Source organism: Eurosta solidaginis, chromosome 1 (assembly GCF_040869045.1).
Source record: "Eurosta solidaginis isolate ZX-2024a chromosome 1, ASM4086904v1, whole genome shotgun sequence".
Taxonomy (NCBI): Eukaryota; Metazoa; Arthropoda; class Insecta; order Diptera; family Tephritidae; genus Eurosta; species Eurosta solidaginis.
The window spans coordinates 11,428,081-11,448,479 of NC_090319.1; the positions used below are offsets into that span (position 1 = coordinate 11,428,081).

Consider the following 20,399-nt stretch of genomic DNA (forward strand, 5'->3'; position numbering starts at 1 on the left):
GTTTAACTGACGAGATTTTATAAAAATTGCTACAGCTAAATTCTTGTTAAAAGCTGCCTAATCAAAGCCACTATGGAAAGTGTCTGACAATGAGGCTAGGGGCTTCTTGTATCGTGACGAAGACCATATATGAAAGTTAGTCTTTATAAAATGACGAAAGAAAGGTTTATTGTTCTGCACATTTTTTGCACGATATCTGTTAAAGCCTTTATGGCTCAAGTTTTATAATAGATCAACGATCCTGCTTCAGTTGGAAGTATGCACTGACGAAATTTCAACTTTTATAAAATTTCGAAGGTCTGGCAGTTACGGGCTCTTGCTCTATTATCATTTAAATAAAATATGTTATTGTTGTGAAACTAGTAGCCTTCAATACAGCTGGCTAATTGACTTAAATAGGTGTGTAGTAAAATTTTTATTATGACATAATCTTACTAACTGGCAACAGAGTTTATTCAGTTGACATAAACAAGCTGTCAACAGCGCGTGTACGTAGGAGCCATAAGCGACTGTTAGCTGAAAAACAAATATTTTTACGCTAATAAATACTAAACTATGAATAAGTATACAAATACGTACATACAGAGATCCTTACGCACGCATTTTTCATGTGACCTTAACGGCAGCTGTTTGTTGGGTCTGAAAGGAAAAACATCTGTTGCCGACGCTACTTGAATTCCTTAATAGAAAATGCCATATGTTGCTAATGAACAAAGAGCTATTCAACCATATTGTAATACGGCTTAGAGAACGCTAATGGTAACATGATGCCAACTGTAGTGAAGATGAAATGGAAATTACATTTATATACAAAAACTAAAGTGATATAATTGATATGGGGATTAGGATAACATAATCATTGTAGCTATGGATTTCAACATAAATAAACAATAGATTTCTGTGAGGATTTAGTACATATGTAGTAGTTAAAATATTTTATCTGCAAAAATAAAATAAAAAGCAATCAAAACGTTTTATCCCTCAATCTGCCTTTAAATCTCCTTTTTCTCCAACTTTTCTCACCCTCTAACGTCGCAATCACATTTCTCTTCCCTATTCTCAGTAAGCAACTCTACCTTTCCCTTCCGTTCTCTCTCTTCTTTAACATCCACCTACACGTACCTACATATCGGTATACTGTGAAAAATGGTGGCAAATGAGCATTGAAATCGAGTGAACTTTCACTTCACAAAACTTAAATTAAAAAAATAAATAAAATTAGTCAATTTATGGTTCAAGCATAAACGAAGTTCATATGTACAATATTTAAAGGAAGTTCGAAGGTAATTATGAATATTAGAGTTATCTCGACCATAGAGCCAGCGATCGGAATAGAATATACTTTTGCATTGATTGCACTACATTTAAAACCATTTCGCTAAATTTTTTCGAGATTAGGTGAGATATTGAAATGAAAAACAGGCGTTTTGTTTAGAATTATTCCTGGACCAAACACTAAGAACTCTTTCGATCGACGTGAAGCCTTTATTGCGGAGATTGCATTTAACAGTTAACCAGTAAAAGCAATTAGGTTGGGTAGTGTGTTTGTTATCCGTCAAAATTTAAGCAAGAAAATCATACTACGTTCCGATGACGCATCGACTATTGCCAGTACCATCCGAAGAGATTTTAGGCCGAGCCTTCTTTTCTAACTTGCTTCGTGCATACAAATTTGCGGGACGGGCCCTACATATTATTCTGCAAAGCTGGAGTGTTCGGTAATAATTTGAGATCATTTGGAGACTACCTTTTAATAACGTTGGGGTCATTCGCCGACTGTTTTTGATCATTTCGGGATTATTATATGTACTATTTATGGATCGTTTTGGAATAATTTGCACAACTTTTTCGGAATTACATCGAGACTAATTCGAAATAGTTGTAGAATAATTTCGCAGCCATTTAAAGATAATTTCGGGAAAAATTCAAATCATAATTTAATAAGAACAAATTCAAAGAAATGTTTAACTATTATTAATTATTTTAATACATTGTTGCCATTTTTTTGGAAATTCAAGAACTTTTACATATATTTTTGGTAAGCTTTTCCGATCTATTCTGATTAGTGCAAATAAAACAATTTATTCCACCTAACATCTCGACGTTTCGCCGAATTTCCTTGGCTTTTTCTGGAACCATTCTTTATTCATCAACAATAAAAACAACAACAACATTAATTTGAAATTATCACAAATAGACATATACACATTTAACACTTAACATTTAAATTACTGCATTAAATTAAGGAAATAAAAAATAATTTACAAAAATAAAATATAAAAAAGAAAACGATACCATCTACTGTGGTACACTTGTCATACTAAAGGCAAAATCTTATAAACACAATATGTAAGTGGCAGCGATACCATCTGTGTCTTCTTTCTTATTCATAGGTTTTTCCCTATTTTGCAAAATTCGTAGGCTTTTCTTGAACTTTTAATATTCTTTCTGAAATTTCCCAAATTTACTTATGATTATTTTGGTAGCTGAGTTTGTAGTTTTTTTGTCAAATCAATCAATTTAAGTCTGACAAGGTACAAGTTAAAAGTCTTTCAAAAATAAAAAGTTTTTTCCTAATGATGTTCTAGATTTTCTGCCATACAAACTGTAAAATTTATTATCTTCTTCTTCTTAATATATAAAAAACACGTGTCACACAATTGAGGCCAATGGACTCCTAAACTACTGAACCGATTTTGAATTTGTTTTGCACCCCGTGTGTAGTTTGATCTAACTTGAAATATAGGATAGGTGACTGGGTGACTAGGGTCTCGGGATATAGGCCAAAACGTGGACCCGGGTACCCCTAGAGTGTGTTTATAGAATATGGATATCAAATGAAATCTGTTGATGAGTGCTTTAGTAGAGGGTAATTTTCATACCCCTGGGTGACTAGGGTCTCGAGCTATAGGCCAAAAAGTGGACCCGGATACCCCTACAATGTGTTTGTAGAATATTGATATCAAATGAAATCTGTTGATGAGTGCTTTAATAGCGGGTAATTTTCATACCCCTGGGTGACTAGGGTTTCGAGATATAGGCCAAAACGTGTACCCGGGTACCCCTAGAATGTGTTTATAGAATGTGGATATCAAATGAAAGCTGTTGATGAGTGCTTTATTAGAGGGTAATTTTCATACCCCTGGGTGACTAGGGTCTCGAGATATAGGCCAAAACGTGGACCCGGGTACCCCTAGAATGTGTGTATAGAATATAGATATCAAATGAAAGCTGTTGATGAGTGCTTTAGTAGAGGGTAATTTTCATACGACTAGGGTCTCGAGCTATAGGCCAAAAAGTGGACCCGGGTACCCCTAGAATGTGTTTATAGAATATTGATATCAAATGAAAGCTGTTGATGAGTGCTTTATTAGAGGGTAAGTTTCATACCCCCTGGGTGACTAGGGTCTCGAGATATTGGCCAAAACGTGGACCCGGGTACCCCTAGAATGTGTTTATAGAATATGGATATCAAATGAAAGCTGTGGATGAGTGCTTTAGCAGAGGGTAATTTTCATACCCCTGGGTGACTAGGGTCTCGAGATATAGGCCAAAACGTGGGCCAGTGAATGCCTAGACAGTGTTTATACAATGTGGATGTCAAATGAAAGCTGTTGATGAGTGCTTTAGTACAGAGTAATATATTATCCAGAGACGGACTGGGACTGGGATTAGGACTAGGACTGGGACTGAGCCTCGGAATGGGACTGGGTTTGGGACTGGAATAAAATAAATACCACCTTCTGGGACAGGCAATAAGGGATGCAGAATAATGAGAAGAAATTGAGAGAAGAGAAAAGAGAAAAGAGAGAAGGAGATTGAGAAAGAGATAGAATGAGACGAAGATGGAGATAGATGAAGCGAAAAAGACGGAGGGAGGAGTGACTAAAAGGATTAGGAAAAAGTGAAGAGGGGGGAAGGGCAGAGTCAGACGGAAAAAGCTTATTAAAATGTATGCAGATTGGCCAAATTTAGGGCAGGACAACGTCTGCCGGGTCTTCTAGTTTTATATAAAAAATACCTATCGAAAAAAAATTTCAAAAATACTTGAAACGAATTTTGAATGACTTGAAAGTAGACAAAAAAAGTGAAAACCTTAAAACCAAAAAAAATATTTTTAAAATTCATCGAAATTTCGAAGGAAAATTCGGTATGAAAATTTCCGAAATTTTTAGTATATTTTTTAATAAATTTTTTTTTACTCCATTTTAGGCGAAGTAAAATTTGTGTGGAAACGATTTAAAAAGTTTTAGTTGTACAATTCAGTCAAACTGTTATTAAATTAAAAAATATATATATATATGTGACCCGGGTTATGAAAAGGTGGCTTATGACTCAAAAAAAATTACTACTACTAAGAAACTGAAGAAATGCATTGTTTATCTTTAACAGCTGTTTCTCGCAATTTCTTTTTTGAGTCATAAGCTACCTTTTCATAGACCGGGTCACATATACAGTTGACTTTTTTTCACTTCTGCAAAAACTATAAGACCAACCAAGTTTACGCAGTTTTAAGATAGATTTTAAGATTGAAAATTGACCTATAGGGATTTTAAATTGGAGTATTTTCAATGATTTTAGTACAAAAGTCGCAATTCCCTCATAAATTTTTGTTTTGCCAGAATTTAAGAAATTTCAACATAGTTTCCAAAAAATAAAAAATCCGGAAATTTGTCCACTGAATTATTTGTACGATTTTCTGTGATCTATTCACGATTTTTGTTTTTAATTCTAAAATTGCATACCATTATTTTAACAAAACTCGTCAAGGCAAGGTCCAAAATCAGCGACCTACTTTACGTCTGTAGCATTACGAATGCACTTAAAAGGACTACAGCTATTTTGTCGTATTCGATTAAGCAAAGAACCACGAAGTAAAGTAAGTACCTTTTCAATTGCAGCTTAAAGCATTATCGGCTGATTAGAAATCAAACAGAGAATAACCCTGGCTAGCAAGTGCTACTTTAGATTGAGTAGTCAATTGAAAAGTAAAGTCCTCTCTCGCGAACAAAAATCAGATTTCACTAGTCACTCGTTATACTTGTCGTGATGTATGGCTCGGAATCGTGATTGGTATGGCGGGAAGGTGAAATGGTGCTTGGGGTATTCTAGAGAAAAAATCTCAGGGTAGATTTATGAAACTGTTCGTCATGCTGACGGCGTGTATCGAAGGAGTTATAATTATGAGATGTATGAGCTTAATGCAGATATAATGACAACGAGTAAGAGCCCAAAGGCTTCGCTTGCTAAATCATGTTATGCAAAAAATACAAAGACGCTTCGGTCAAGAAAGTATTTCAATCGACACCCGCATGTGGAGAAAGATTTGAGTTTCCTTTGTGATTTCGGTTGGCGTCAGCTATTGCGAAACTGAGATAGGTGGCGTGAATTTTAACAAAACGGAAAAAATATCTTAGACCCTAAGCGCCAATAAAGAAATACTATTATGATGATGCACAGTGGACAACGCGGAAATATTTGCTCGACAGTCACGATGTTCAAATTTCAGTAGATAAAATCTCTAAATCAAAATTAGCTGATTTACTACGCTGCCCAAAAAATAAACGCATATTATGTAACGTGATCCATCATTAAAAAGTATACCACCTATGTCCAGATGAAGAAATCGAAGAGCAGATCTATAGTTAGGAAATGGTCTGAAACCCGACCCGTAAGTGATTTCAAAAGGAAGGGTGTCACTGCTGACTCTCTCAAATTCTAATACAATCGGAGAGTAGTTTTAAGTGTTTGCCTATGTCATTAGCTTAAAATAGTCACAATAACAGCCATGCAGATGTTACATTAAAACGCTGTTAAATTTACATGAAAAAATTGTGAATTTTGCATATTTTTTTTTAACTTATGTCAAATGAGAAAAATATGTACTTATTTGCCGCACGTTTTTAAAAGTTTCGCTAACTGTTAATCGGCAATGCGAATTTTACATTTATTTAAATGCAAATTTCACATTATTATTTTTTTCTGTATTTTTAACTTCTGCAAACCCTCAACAAAAAGTGAAAGCATCTGACAAGTTTTGAAAAATTAAGCATTTGTTCTTCAACTTTTTTTCAACAGTGTTTTTTTATATGCAAATCGTGGCAGTACACACACACACATATTTTTGGCTATGTATAAGATTGTCATGCATTCGTGTGGTGTTTCTTGTGTTCGATTTAATTGGATTGGTTTTTCCATGAGTTGACTTACAAATCATGTCTATTAAGTTTCTTTGGTCATTTTACAAGCTTTAGACGTGTAACAAAACCTGATGTTTGTGGGACATATGAACAGAGATAAGAATGAGTATAAGAGATAAAACTTCTAGATACATGTATTTAAAAAAAAAACTTTTTTGTAGTATTTGGAGACTTATTTAGTTCAGTTTTTATTTAAAATCGAGTATACATTATTCTATAATAAAATAAGTAATTTGAATTCAAAACTTATCTTATTCTCTTAACTTAATATTACACTAAGGATGTATTTTTATACCATGGTACTATTAGTTTTCTTATCAATAATTTTTTCTTTTTATTGCAGGTGAGTTTCTCTACAAATACATTGCATTACGCCTAAATTATTCAATTTTCAATATAAATGCACAATTGCCGTGAGTATTGATGAAAAATGTGTGAGTTATTACAGATTTTTAGCCGATATTTTCTCTCAGACCTGTTGAATAATGATTACAAATCATAACGATTACTAATAAAACTTCTCTGCCAGAGCTGTACAATATTGCAATTAAATTCGATAGCAATCACAAACTATAAGAAATTTCGCAATCCTGTTAGATTTTTACCATTTGTGATTATATTTTGTATGACTAAAAATTATAGTCTACACTCACTTCTGAGTACTTGATTGCAATCAGATTTTGCTTACAATCATTGATTATACAGTCATTTATTGTATAAAAATTACAATCACAATCATTTGTATGTGTGTGATTGCAACACTTTTCTGCTACAGTCATTGATTGAAATCATGTCTCGGCTACAAAAGTTGATTGTAAAAAAATGTTAACTGCAAAAAAATTAGTTTTATAAAATTTAGTTGAATGAATATGGTACCAGAATGACGGTTAGACCAACATCGTGCTGGATAAAATGAATCACACACTGTCTTTTATGCAGTTATTATTGACCTTCATTACTAACAATTTTGTAATATTAACAAGTAAACACTTAAATAGTGTCAATCACAAAAAAGCAATCAAGTTTTATTGCAATATTTGATAATAAATTGTCCGACTCCGAACGGCATCTGCAAAAGGCAGATGAGTTTTCACTGAGAGCTTTTCATGGCAGAAATACACCCGGAGCGCTTGCCAAACACCGCCGAGGGACGACCCCGCTTAGAAAAATTTTCTTCTAATTGAAAAACCGTATTTCTAAAATTTTGATGTGAACCCAGGGCATACGGTGTGGTAGGCGGAGCACCATCACACCACGGTGGCCGCCAAATTTAAAATTTTACAATCACAAAAAATCAATTGAGTTTCAATACAACCAAATAGCAGGACAATCGTTTATTGTAAATTAAAAGGATTTTAAATTTTTTGGTCTCTGCTAAGTCATAAAATATCATTGATTTATAAAAGATATTTAGTTATTAACTTCATTAAAAACTATTAAGTTCATATATTCATTAGTATATATATCGTTTTTGTATTATACAGTTATACCTAAATATAGTTTGTTATTTTCACTATATTTTTTTATTATTTATAACTAGTTTTTTAAGAAATTATTTAGATTATTTTCAGCTAATTCATTAATTAAACATTTCAATAAATAAATAAATCAAGTCAACGCGCTTAATTGATTTTTTTATTATATCTCATTTTTAATATGCTAATTTAATGAATAATATAATTAGTTGATTATTTTCAACTAGTTTTGATTACTGCATCATATTTGCGTAACGCAAATAATTGATTTACTGAATTTATATTTTTCCAATATACTAATTTAGTTATTAGTATAATTGCTTGATTATTTAGATTAGTTTTCATTAATTGATCAAAATTTCAACAACGCGATTATTTAATAATTTGCAATCAGTTTATCCAAAGTTTAATAACTATTTATTTGCTAAAATATTTTTCTTTTTTGTAATATACTAATTTAATGAGAAATAATTAACTTTTTTATTTTTTATTAGTTAAGATAAATTGAACAAGTTTTAATATCAAGATTAATTGATTTTCAACTAAATTTAATTTGCAATTATTATTATTTTCTTTGTTTTTAAAATTTTTTGAATTAATTTTTTTCATTATTTTCTTTTTTTCCTCAGCACCCCAACTTTTGTTGACCAAATATTCATTGAAGCAACGTAAGTTTCCCTTTTATTTTATTTTTATTTAAAATTTTAAATGATGCCTGAGTAGAAGATCAGCCTATACCTTCTGGTGGTTCGAAAATGTACTAAATATTTTTGAAGAACGGCATTTCTCCGAATTCGTTTTGAGAACTGCCCTTTCTCAAAATTTGTTTCAAAACATCATAACCCAGCTATAAATGTATTGAATCACTTTGTGAGCAGAAGTCTGAGACAAATCGTTTATGAATGAAATTCTATAATTATTATCCTTAACGCCCTACGGATAGGGTGATATTCCGCTCAGCATCCGATATATTCCTTTCTTTATTTAAAAGCTTGATATTTCTACGTTTTTGGTTAAGTACAAAGATATTTATATAAAGTTTATTTGACTCATTTAATACAATGTTTTTATCGTGTGTGCCTCATCCCATCCTCATTTTTCTGAAATCCCGAAGACATAATACAGACAACAAAATCGTGACAAGACAATGTTACAACAAGGCCAAATCTCGACAACACTAAATCCCAACAAGACACAATATAGACAATTTTTCTATAACAATAGAACCTATGCCGAAGGGTCAAAGTCCGCACAAAAATTTTAAAGAGAGGTTCATATTTCGTCTGGATTTTGGTTCGTAGTTTTGCCTTTTCGATATTATGTATGGTCGCGATTTTGTCTGGATAAGGAATGGTTGGGGTTTGGTATTATGGTATATACCCGTTTTTCCCGTTATCAGTATCTACCGCCGTGGTATGATGATGGCATGCTGGTCTACCAGATAATAGTTTCCAGTGTAATATCCTGGATCAACTGACATGAAAACATGCGAGTGCGGGTCAGGGTTAGTTTAAATCATGACTAAGTTGAAATTATAGACTGGGGGTATTATTTTTATACTCAGTTGAGCAGAGCTCACAGAGTATATTAAGTTTAATTGGATAACGGTTGGTTGTACATATATAAAGGAATCGAGATAGATATAGACTTCCATATATCAAAATAATCAGTATCGAAAAAAAATTTGATTAAGCCATGTCCGTCCGTCCGTCCGTCTGTCCGTTAACACGATAACTTGAGTAAATTTTGAGATATCATGAAGAAATTTGGTATATAGGTTCCCGGGCGCTCATCTCAGATCGCTATTTAAAATGAACGATATCGGACTATAACCACGCCCACTTTTTCGATATCGAAAATTTCGAAAAATCGAAAAAGTGCGATAATTCATTACAAAAGACAGATAAAGCAAAGAAACTTGGTGGATGAGTTGAACTTATGGCGCAGAATAGAAAATTAGTAAAATTTTGGACAATGGGCGTGGCTCCGACCACTTTAAGGAAGGTAATTTAAAACTTTTGCAAGCTGTAATTTGGCAGTCGTTGAAGATATCATGATGAAATTTGGCAGGAACGTTACTCCTATTGCTATATGTACGTTTGATAAAAATTAGCAAAATCGGGGAAGGACCACGCCCACTTTTAAAAAAAAAATTTTTTTAAAGTAAAATTTTAACAAAAAATTTAATATCTTTACAGTATATAAGTAAATTATGTCAACATTCAACTCCAGTAATGATATGGTGCAACAAAATACAAAGATAAAAGAAAATTTCAAAATGGGCGTGGCTCCGCCCATTTTCATTTAGTTTGTCTAGAATACTTTTAATGCCATAAGTCGAACAAAAATTATCCAATACTTTTGAAATTTGGTAGGGGCATAGATTTTATGACGTTAACTGTTTTCTGTGAAAATGGGCGAAATCGGTTAATGCCACGCCCAGTTTTTATACACAGTCGTCCGTCTGTCCTTCCGCATGGCCGTTAACACGATAACTTGAGCATAAATCGACATATCTTTAATGAACTTAGTTCACGTGCTTACTTGAATTCACTTTATCTTGGTATGAAAAATGAACGAAATCCAACTATGACCACGCCCACTTTTTCGATATCGAAAATTACGAAAAATGAAAAAATGCCATAATTCTATACCAAATACGAAAAAAGGGATGAAACATGGTAAAGTAATTGGATTGTTTTATTGACGCGAAATATAACTTTAGAAAAAACTTTATAAAATGGTTGTGACACCTACCATATTAAGTAGAAGTAAATGAAAAAGTTCTGCAGGGCGAAATAAAAAACCCTTAAAATCTTGGCAGGTATTACATATATAAATAAATTAGCGGTATCCAACAGATGATGTTCTGGGTCACCCTGGTCCACATTTTGGTCGATATCTGGAAAACGCCTTCACATATACAACTACCACCACTCCCTTTTAAAACTCTCATTAATACCTTTAATTTGATACCCATATCGTACAAACTCATTCTAGAGTCACCCCTGGCCACCTTTATGGCAATATCTCGAAAAGGCGTCCGCCTATAGAACTAAGCCCCACGCCCTTTTAAAATACTCATTAACACCTTTCATTTGATACCCATATCGTACAAACATATTCTACAGTCACCCCTGGTCCACCTTTATGGCGATATCTCGAAAAGGCGAACACCTATAGAACGAGGGCCCACTCCCTTTTAAAAATACTCATTAACACCTTTCATTTGATACCCATATCGTACAAACAAAGTCTAGAGTCACCCCTGGTCCACCTTTATTGCGATACCTCGAAAAGGCGCCCACCTATAGAACTAAGGCCCACTCCCTTTTAAAATACTCATTAACTCCTTTCGTTTGATACCCATATTGCACAAACGAATTCTAGAGTCACCCCTGGCCCACCTTTGTGGCGATATCTCGAAACGGCGTCCACCTATGGAACTAAGGATTACTCCCTTTTAAAATACTCATTAACACCTTTCTTTTGATACCCATATTGTACAAACAAATTCTAGGGTCACCCCTGGTCCACCTTTATGGCGATATCTCGAAAATGCGACCACCTATTCAACAACCACCACTTCCTTTTAAAACACTCATTAATACCTTTAATTTGATACCCATATCGTACAAACACATTCTGGAGTCACCCCTGGTCCACCTTTATGGCGATATTTCGAAACGGGGTCCACCTATAGAATTAAGGCCCACTCCCTTTTCAAATACTCATTAACGCCTTTCGTTTGATGCCCATATTGTACAAACAAATTCTAGGGTCACCCCTGGTCCACCTATGTGGCGATATCTCGAAACGGCGTCCACCTAGGGATTAAGGATTACTCCCTTTTAAAATACTCATTAACACCTTTCATTTGATACTCATATCGTACAAACGCATTCTAGAGTCACCCCTGGTCCACCTTTATGGCGATATCTCGAAAAGGCGACCACCTCTCATTAATACTTTTAATTTGATACCCATATCATACAAACACATTCTAGAGTCACCCCTGGTCCACCTTTATGGCTATATCCCTAAATGGCGTCCACCTATAGAACTATGGCCCACTCCCTCATAAAATACTCTTTAATGCCTTTCATTTGATACAAATGTCATACAAACACATTCCAGGGTTTCCCTCGGTTCATTATCCTACATGGTTATTTTCCCTTATGTTGTAACCATAGCTCTCAACTGAGTATGTAATGTTCGGTTACACCCGAGCTTAACCTTCCTTACTTTTTTTTACTACATTGGAAATGATTTTAAAGTTGGGGTGACATAAAGTCAAAGGCCAAAAGGCCAATTGACGTTATGATCACTTCAAATAGCCAGTTCGCTCTATGATAACTTGCGCGATTTTTCATTCCGAATGTTCTGTAACTCTTAGTTAGTTAAGTTCTTGTCACCTCAGAGAAGACCTCATTGAGCCAGTTTTTTTTATCCGATTTCTTAATAGAACGGGGCCAAAATATAGAGAAAAAAGCGCCGTGCTTGAAAATTTGAAAAACAAAACAAAAAAAAAAAACAAAACACTGGACAAAAATATAGCGAACCCATGACTCCAATTAAACAGTTGCTAAAGGTGTAATACGTGGCGGTGCGAAACAGATAAATTGACCTTACGGCTACTTGAGGAAACAAGAGCTGACATTATGAAAATTTCGGAAAAACAGAATGGCCTTAGTATCAATATCGTTCACATTGGAACCATTTCAAATTTGACGTTGTGACCTATTTCATATGGTATTGATATTGTAATAATTTGAGGTGCCGTAAGGTCAATTGACGTTATGGCCGTTGACATTTTGTCACCCCGCTGATTTTAAATTCGCACCAGACACACGAAAATGTTATTTGTTCAATGCAACATACTAAAAATACCAAAAGCTCGTTTTTCCTCTCACCAGCACTTACCTAATGAAACAATTTAATTTACAAAGCCAACTGCAAAAACATCATGCGGTTTGCAATAAGATTAATGTTCTGTCACTGTCCTTCATTTGGCATTCAACTGTACAACTAAGCTGGCTATCCCATTGCACGACATGTGGCGTTTTACTTTTTTTGTTTACTTTTTTGCCTTGCTTGGAAGTGCTTTAAAATTTAAAACTAAAGACATATAGAATTTCTAGCTTGCGCGTTAATCATTTTCTCTAATGACGAAAGAGAAAACTTGCAGTAGAAGTTAAACGTTACCTACCCAAGTAGGCTTGAAACTTCGGTTGAAGGTACAAACGCTTTATGAGTTGATGTTTGCATAAACTTTTACTCTAATCTTTATCAATCCATTTACATCATATCGTAAATGCTTGTGGTGCTTTACGGTTATTCATATATGAGCTGCCACCTTTTTCATACTACTTATTTGGCTAAAGTATGTAAATAAGAATGCTTTCTAACTTTAACTGTGCATTTATTTTAAACAAACGAAAACAATTTAAACAATTTTGTGCTTAAAAAATGAGATGGTAATGTTTCACTGAAAGTTTTTTTTTTTAAATATTTTGTCAAGAAAACTCTTTTGCCAGCCACTTCCCATGACGCAATAAAACCAGACAGGTGAAATCATTATTGCAAAATGAAGTCGTATTTGACAAACCTCGCCCTCATAATTCTAAGTGTTGCCTTTCGACTTATCTGCAGCATTGATTTTTTCAGTATCGTAAAAAAATAATACTTTAATGCCTTTCTGAAATATGAAGTAACGTGCAGGAAAACAACATCTGCGGTCTGTATTTTCTTTTGTGGGATTGTTTGTTTACTTTTCCTGAGTGGGAATGGAAACGTTTTAGTCAACGCAACTGAACAGCTGGACCTTCAGAGTATATGGAAACAGACTTCTGGCGTCAATGAGATGATTGACGACCTGGAACAATGGCATGAAATCACAGAAGGGTATCTGTGAGGCTTGTAATACAAGGTCCTGAGATCCTACATTTATCTATGTAAACGATGCGTTAAGAGGTAGGTTCATTGAGCGGAAAATGGTGGCTGACGCATAAGTATAAAGCGGCAGAGGTTTTATGGCAGCGATGCTTCAAAAATTCAGAGCTTATAGAAATTCATTGATGACAAAAAAGAAACATGTGGCCTATGAAAACCTTATTTTAAACAGCTCTGCCTGACCCTGAAAACGTTTAGACAAACATGAAATAGTCGTATGATCAAACCCGACAGGCATGGTTCCGACTCTCTATCTATCCACCTGCCTCTCCTCTGGCTAACTCTTTTTATCCTCTCTTATTTCCTCCCCACTATGCATTTTCTAGTTTACCTTAATTTGCCCATCGAACTTCTCTATCTCTTTCATTCTTACGTAAATCTTCCCGGTTTTCCTCTTCCTGCTCTTGCTCATATCCAAGTCCAACTATCACCATTACTTTTAATCTTATTCTTATATTATTCTTACTCACCCTATAAACCTATTTACTAATTTCTCTCAAACCATTGACCTTTTTCTTACTTTTACGCTCATCCTCCGTCTTCCTCTTGTTCTCTTTACTTTTCTCACTTCTGTCCAACTTCCTCTACTTTTTCTTCCTATTGCCTCTTTTTCCCCATCAATTTTCTGTCATGTTCCCGTTGCCAATGTGTGATATATATCAAGTTTGACTCTTTCTCGCACATTACATTGCTCAAGTACTAAAAAATTAGAAAAATAGTACTAAAAATTGTCCCTTCCTACTACTTTAAAACTCATGACCGGATTATGAGAGCCGCCAAATTTTTGATATCACCTGCCTTGTTTTATTGCGGCATAAAACTACCGAAGCTTTATGTTCGACTTTTCAGGTTTGTCATATTAATTTCATCTCGTGCTGCTGTTTGTCGTTAGGCCAAGTTGCCATGGAATACTTCATAAGCATGTACTACTAGTCCAAAACTGTCCTGCCCGAAAATTGGTTTGCCCACATTTGAAAAATATGACTCTATTATGATTCTATTCCCCTCGTCTTCTTCTCTATACAATTCTCCCTTTCTCTATCCCCCATTTTCTTTTTATGCCACTCCCAGTCCTACTCGCACTTTCACCCTAAAAAACCGCCAGGGAAACTATTTCTTTACGCCTACATAGCCTGACTTCACCACTTCTAAAATTTTCTGTATGTTTCGCGATTTTTCAAATTCTTTACATCTAAAGTTAGACACACACATGCGCACATTAGCCATTGCTATGAAAGGATTACTCTCTGCAAATGTCGCAAAGCAGACATTTGTTTGATGAACAAACAAACCTCCAAAGCAGCGTTTCGCAATATCCTTCCATATTTCTTCCATCTTCACGAAACTATTCATATTATGGCTTTCAAGCCTGTCAAGCAAACTATGAAGCGTTTATTCTTAATATCTACAAAATGTGAATGTCGTTTCGTATTACCGTCTGCCATCAGCCAAAGGAAATGGGTAGTTAAATCGAAATGGTAAAGTACTAGATGCCAAGCATTCAGATATTTCTCATCTGATTAGATAAGACATGAATAGCTCTTTGCTCATTTATGTTTACTGTTAAGGCTTGTGTTTTTATTATACCTGAAAGTTGTTATTCTTCCAATATCCTTTTTGTTTTTTGCACTTTTTCAAATTTCTGAGATTTTGTTTGATTTGCGTAATGTTGAATAGATTTGTGTAGAGAATTACAAAAATCTGAGCTACATTTTATTAAACGGTTTTATTTAGCTTGACTTGACAGACTGGCTGGTTGGCTGGTTGGCTGGCTTGCACGAATTTTGTAATTGAAATTTAACAAACTTCCCGATAAGCTACAGGCTTGAAACTTGGAATATAGTTCAGAACCCGATGACAATAATAAGAAAAAGAACTCCGATAGGTGGCGAATGGATCGAAATATTTCAAAAAATCGTATTTGTGCTCCGATTTTTTTCATATTTGGAACACATAACACATAATGAATAGAAGGCGACCTATGAAAAAAATCGCCGCTATGTGGCGCAAGGATCGAGATATTCAAAAAAAATCGTATTTGTGGTCCGATTTGGTCTATATTTGGAACACATAATACAAATATTACATTCAGTCCGGTAGAAGTGACATCAAGATATTTTGGAATTCGAGGAGGGGGACAAGCATACGTGGCGTAAACTCGAGTAAAGTATTTGGAAGGACTATGTATTGAGGACTTAGATTGTAACAAATTGTCAGGAAAGAGTCCTTGTAATAATGAGTCACTAAGTGAACTAAATGAGAAATAATAGGCAATTAAATAAACACTAAAAACTTGAAAATTAAATAATTAAACAAAAATTTTTAAGTTAAATGGTTTTATTGAAAACAATACTTACATGAAGTAATAATAATACTAAAAGCTAGAAAATAATAGGTAGGTCCTAGGTACTAGTCATCACACTCTTCATCAATCTAGGGCATTGATCAGACAATTAAATAAAAGCGTTGGACGCGTAAAATTTCTATTGATAGTCAACCGCTCATATCTTTACAAATGATATTTTCATATATGTATCTATAAGTAAGACCAACTGAATCTTAACTAGGTAATGCTACGCCTCGCATTTTTAGAAATTTCACGCGCCCAACGCTTTTATTTAATTATCTCATCAACGCCCTAGATTGATGAGGAGTGTGATGACTAGTACCTAGGACCTACCTAATTATTTTCTAGCTTTTAGTATTATTATTACTTCATGAAAGTATTGTTTTCAATAAAAACGTTTAACTTAAAAAATTTTTTTTATTATTTTATTTTGATTTACATCCTTTTTAGTTGAAATGGTACAATGGTTTTTTATGTTTAATACACATTAAGGTGAGGCGGTGTTTGTTTCTTGTTTCTTGAATAAGCTACAGAAAGACTAAATGCTATCTTTTAATATAATTTGGAATTATATGCTCATTGCAGTTTGCCACTTTGGCCACAAAGAAACTATTGTACCCAACAGCCAGTTTCTTCCCAAATAATTACTGAAAATTTAAAACTACAGTCCTTAAAGGAGAAGAGATAGACCCACCAATAACTTTACCGAATTGATCAGGCTGACAATCAGGTTTGATTTAGCCATGTCCGTCTGTCTGTTTGAACACAAACTAGTCCCACAATATTTGAGATATCTTGATAAAATTTGGTGAGTGGGTATATTTAGGTGTCCGATTCGAAATTTTTTGGAACCGACCGAATCCGACCGCGGATGAAACGATTTTTCGGAAAAGATTTGTTTAAGTCTTCTCTTTCTCAATTTAGCAAATGTTGAGATATCTTCACCAAATTCAGTATACGGGCTTATCTGGACCCAAAATAGATTGGTATTGAAAAAGAGCGGGCTCGGATGATAGCCACGCCCACTTTTTCGATATCAAAAATTTAGAAAAATGGAAAAAATTAGATAATACAAAAACGAATACCGCTAAGCTAATGAAATTTGGTAGGTGGATTGGTTTTATGACCAAAATAAACATAAATTCCAAAAAATTTTGGAATATGGGCGTGGCACCACCCTCATTTAGAAGAAGAAAATTTGGAAGTTTAACAAATCGTAAGTCAAAAGCCGTTGAAGATATTATATTGAAATTTGGTAGATAATATAGAGACTGAGTGAAAATAATAAACAAGGGGGGGCGAGGGTCTTTGGTCAAGAGCTAAATGTAAGCCGCAAGTTTAAGTTGGCTGATCACTGCAGTGTATTCCAAGCGGAAGTTGCTGCGATTAAGGATGCGGTGGATGGAATGCTATCCAGTGCTACTACGGTTAGGGAATTTAACATCTACTCTGATAGCCAAGCGGCTATCAAGGCCTTGAGCTCAACTCAGTGCGATCGGGGTGGTCTGGGAGTGTCTGACCTCGCTTGCGACTGCATCGAATTATTTTACAATTAAGATTATCTGGGTCCCGGGCCATAGTAATATCCCGGGTAACTGTCAAGCGGATCTCTTCGCCCGCATCGGTACAACTGAATGGGATGAAGATGGCTGTAGGGATATCTGAATTCCGCTGGCCACCTGTGGATTGCTCCTCTATAGCTGCGCCTCGAGTCATCTCAGCAAACGTTGGGCGGACACCACGTCTTACAGGGTAGCAAGATCTTTCTGGCCGAAAATGGATTGCGGGAGGTCTGCTGAAATAATTGGGTTCACTAAGACTCACCTATAAATGGTTATTGGGGTTCTTACAGGGCACTGTCCTATGGGTATCCATGCATTACGTCTCAATATACTGGAAACTCCGTCCTGCTGCAGCTGTATGGAGGATGATGAGGTGGAATCACCAAATCACTTCATGTTTGATTTCACAGCTTTTGCCAGGACTAGGCGAAGGTACTTCGGTCCCGACTCACTTCGATCTCCCGAGGATTTATCCAAAGTTGAGATCGGTATCGTTCGGAGCTTTATCGTTGCTACCCAACGATTCTCTATGTAGCTATATCTACGTTACCGTTAATTCATTGCATGTGGTATCACAACGGACCTTCATGTTGTCCAAGTGAGCTCCCCTTATTTGGGCAGCTACCACCTAACCTAACCTAACTGTTAAAATGCAGTTTTTTATCTGCTCAAGCTCATTAGTAGTAGCCTCCTTTTTCCTTTTGAACGAATATACCATATACATATGTATTGTTGCGCAGCCTTATAAGAGTATTAACGACAGGAAGCAACCAACAACAGCGTTGCAAGTGCACAACTGGGTATATAATATTCGGTTTTACCCGAAATTAGACTTTCTTACTTTTTTTAGTTTATATTTATCGAAAATATCTTATACAGTCAATTATTCGAATATAATGAAGGAAATAAGTTTATTGCTCAGCTCCAATCATGAAAGGTATGAAATCTTTGGCACAGCCGAAGACAGCCCCATCCTTACTTGTTTTTTCATTTATCTTACGTACTTAGGTGAACGACTACTTATATTGACAGAAAAAACTTGTAAAATCAACCGAATTACGGGTTTTCAATCGATATTACTGTAAATTTTTATCCATCGCAGCTAGCGATCATCGACAGCCCTGTTAAAAAAAAATACAAAAAAAAAAAAAGGTTTTTGATGTTGCTATGATCCCACCCTTTTGGGTGTGGAAATGGAAGATACAATGTGGGCTAGTGAAAATCGATTGCTATCAAAAAGCCGCTCAATCAAAAAAATTTTGTGCGCAGTGTTGTGCAATTTTACGCAGTCAAAAAGAAAGAAATATACCAATACCGATGTTTCCTTCTCTACCAGAAGGAGTCACCACAATCTAGTACGCAGCTCACGGCTTTATAATGGCAATAAGCACCAGCATTGATAACCTCTGAGGATAAATTTACACACCCAATGTCTGTATTTGCGACTCCAGAGTAGCAGCAGCAACGAAAAATGTGTGTGCTACTGCTCCGGCTCTGAATATGAATAGAGCAGACCCATAGCATAGCAAGTAAAGGTGTCTAAGTTCGGGTGTAACCGAACATTATATACTCAGCGTGAGCTTCAATTGCACATTTGAATCATCTATTTTCAAAACCGGCCATCTCCAAAATTTTAATTTTTTAAGCTAGGTATCACATCCAATTCTAAAACATTACCTGTGTTTAATATTAAAACAGTTTCTTAACAAAACTTACCATATTCAAGTCAAATTACTCTATTTAAATTGCACTTCGTTTCAAAATCGGCCATCTCCAACCGACCAATGCACTTTTGTTATTCCCGCATATTCTGCATGTCACGAGCAGCGTTGCCATAAGTGAAGATTTACATATCTTCAAAATGAAGATTTTTTTAGAATTTTTTTTGTAAGAAATCTTCAAATAAAGATTTTTTAGATTTCCAAAAATTGCACTATGTATCAGCCAAAAGATTTTTCTTTTCGAATAATTACAGGCTAAGTTTCTATAGACTTAGAAAATGGCTTGTATCGTCTACTCCAGAACACGTTAAAACAGTTCAGGAGTTCAGGTTATCTTTCCCATTGTTGGTCATTCATTTATACCACCAGATAGGATATTCGCTCAAATAGAGAAAAAATTAGAAAAGGTGGAAATTATAATAAAACCCGAAGAAATAAAATAATAAATATTCTTAAAGATCATGGATCCGTTTGGAAAGTAAATGATTTAGAAATAAATGATTGGAAAAGTGCCACACTAGAAGTAATTAAGCCGCCAGGACAGTGGCACTTTAAATTCAACCCTTCAAAAACGTTTATTTTAAAGAAACCCACAAAACGTAATTTCGCTATTCGGGGTGAGAAGGCATACCGTAGCGATTTAGGTAGTGACAAGTCAATAGTCAAAAAAGGAAAAACACTCAATAGTTTAGTTCCTGGAATTTTAGCAACTGGGATGGCTCCAAATACTAAGAAGATCAAGGACGTTGCGGCGCTTTTGCAAGCGCACTATGGAGAGAACTGGCGAGAGTTGGAAAATTTGAAATTCTATGCTACTGTTGAACAATCTACAGGTGAATCTCCAATAGATGACTTTGTATGTGAGCAAATTGAAGAAAGAGAAAATGTTGTCCAATTTACTAGGCAAATGCATATTTAAATCTTCACAGAACGAATATTCTGTGTTTTGAATTGAGTTCTTTTTCGTATTTTATTTTGTTTATAATGTAACAATGTAATGAAAGATTTATTTTTTGTTAAGTTTTGAAATAAAATTTAAAAGTGTATACACTTTCCTTGTATTATTAGTTAATATATGAAAGTATGTTTCCGGCTAACTCCATAGCTTGGTTTCAAAACCCTCCATCTCCAATTTATTTTAA

General features: G+C 34.8%; 1 protein-coding gene across 13 annotated transcripts in view; it reads left to right on the top strand.

Moving 5' to 3' along the window:
* Sap47 (Synapse-associated protein 47kD) overlaps positions 1-20,399 on the top strand; it is a 153,732-nt gene that overhangs the window by 71,051 nt on the left and 62,282 nt on the right. For 11 of the 13 annotated variants that reach the window (XR_010952244.1, XR_010952245.1, XM_067780155.1 and 8 more), the window contains exon 5: positions 8,305-8,343. The exons of the other annotated variants lie outside the window; for them this stretch is intronic. Coding sequence is in view for 9 of the 11 variants with exons in the window: in XM_067780155.1 (XP_067636256.1) it covers positions 8,305-8,343 (39 nt within the window). In the remaining 2 variants the exon portion in view is untranslated. The remainder of the gene's footprint in view (positions 1-8,304; positions 8,344-20,399) is intronic. 13 annotated transcript variants of the gene reach the window in all.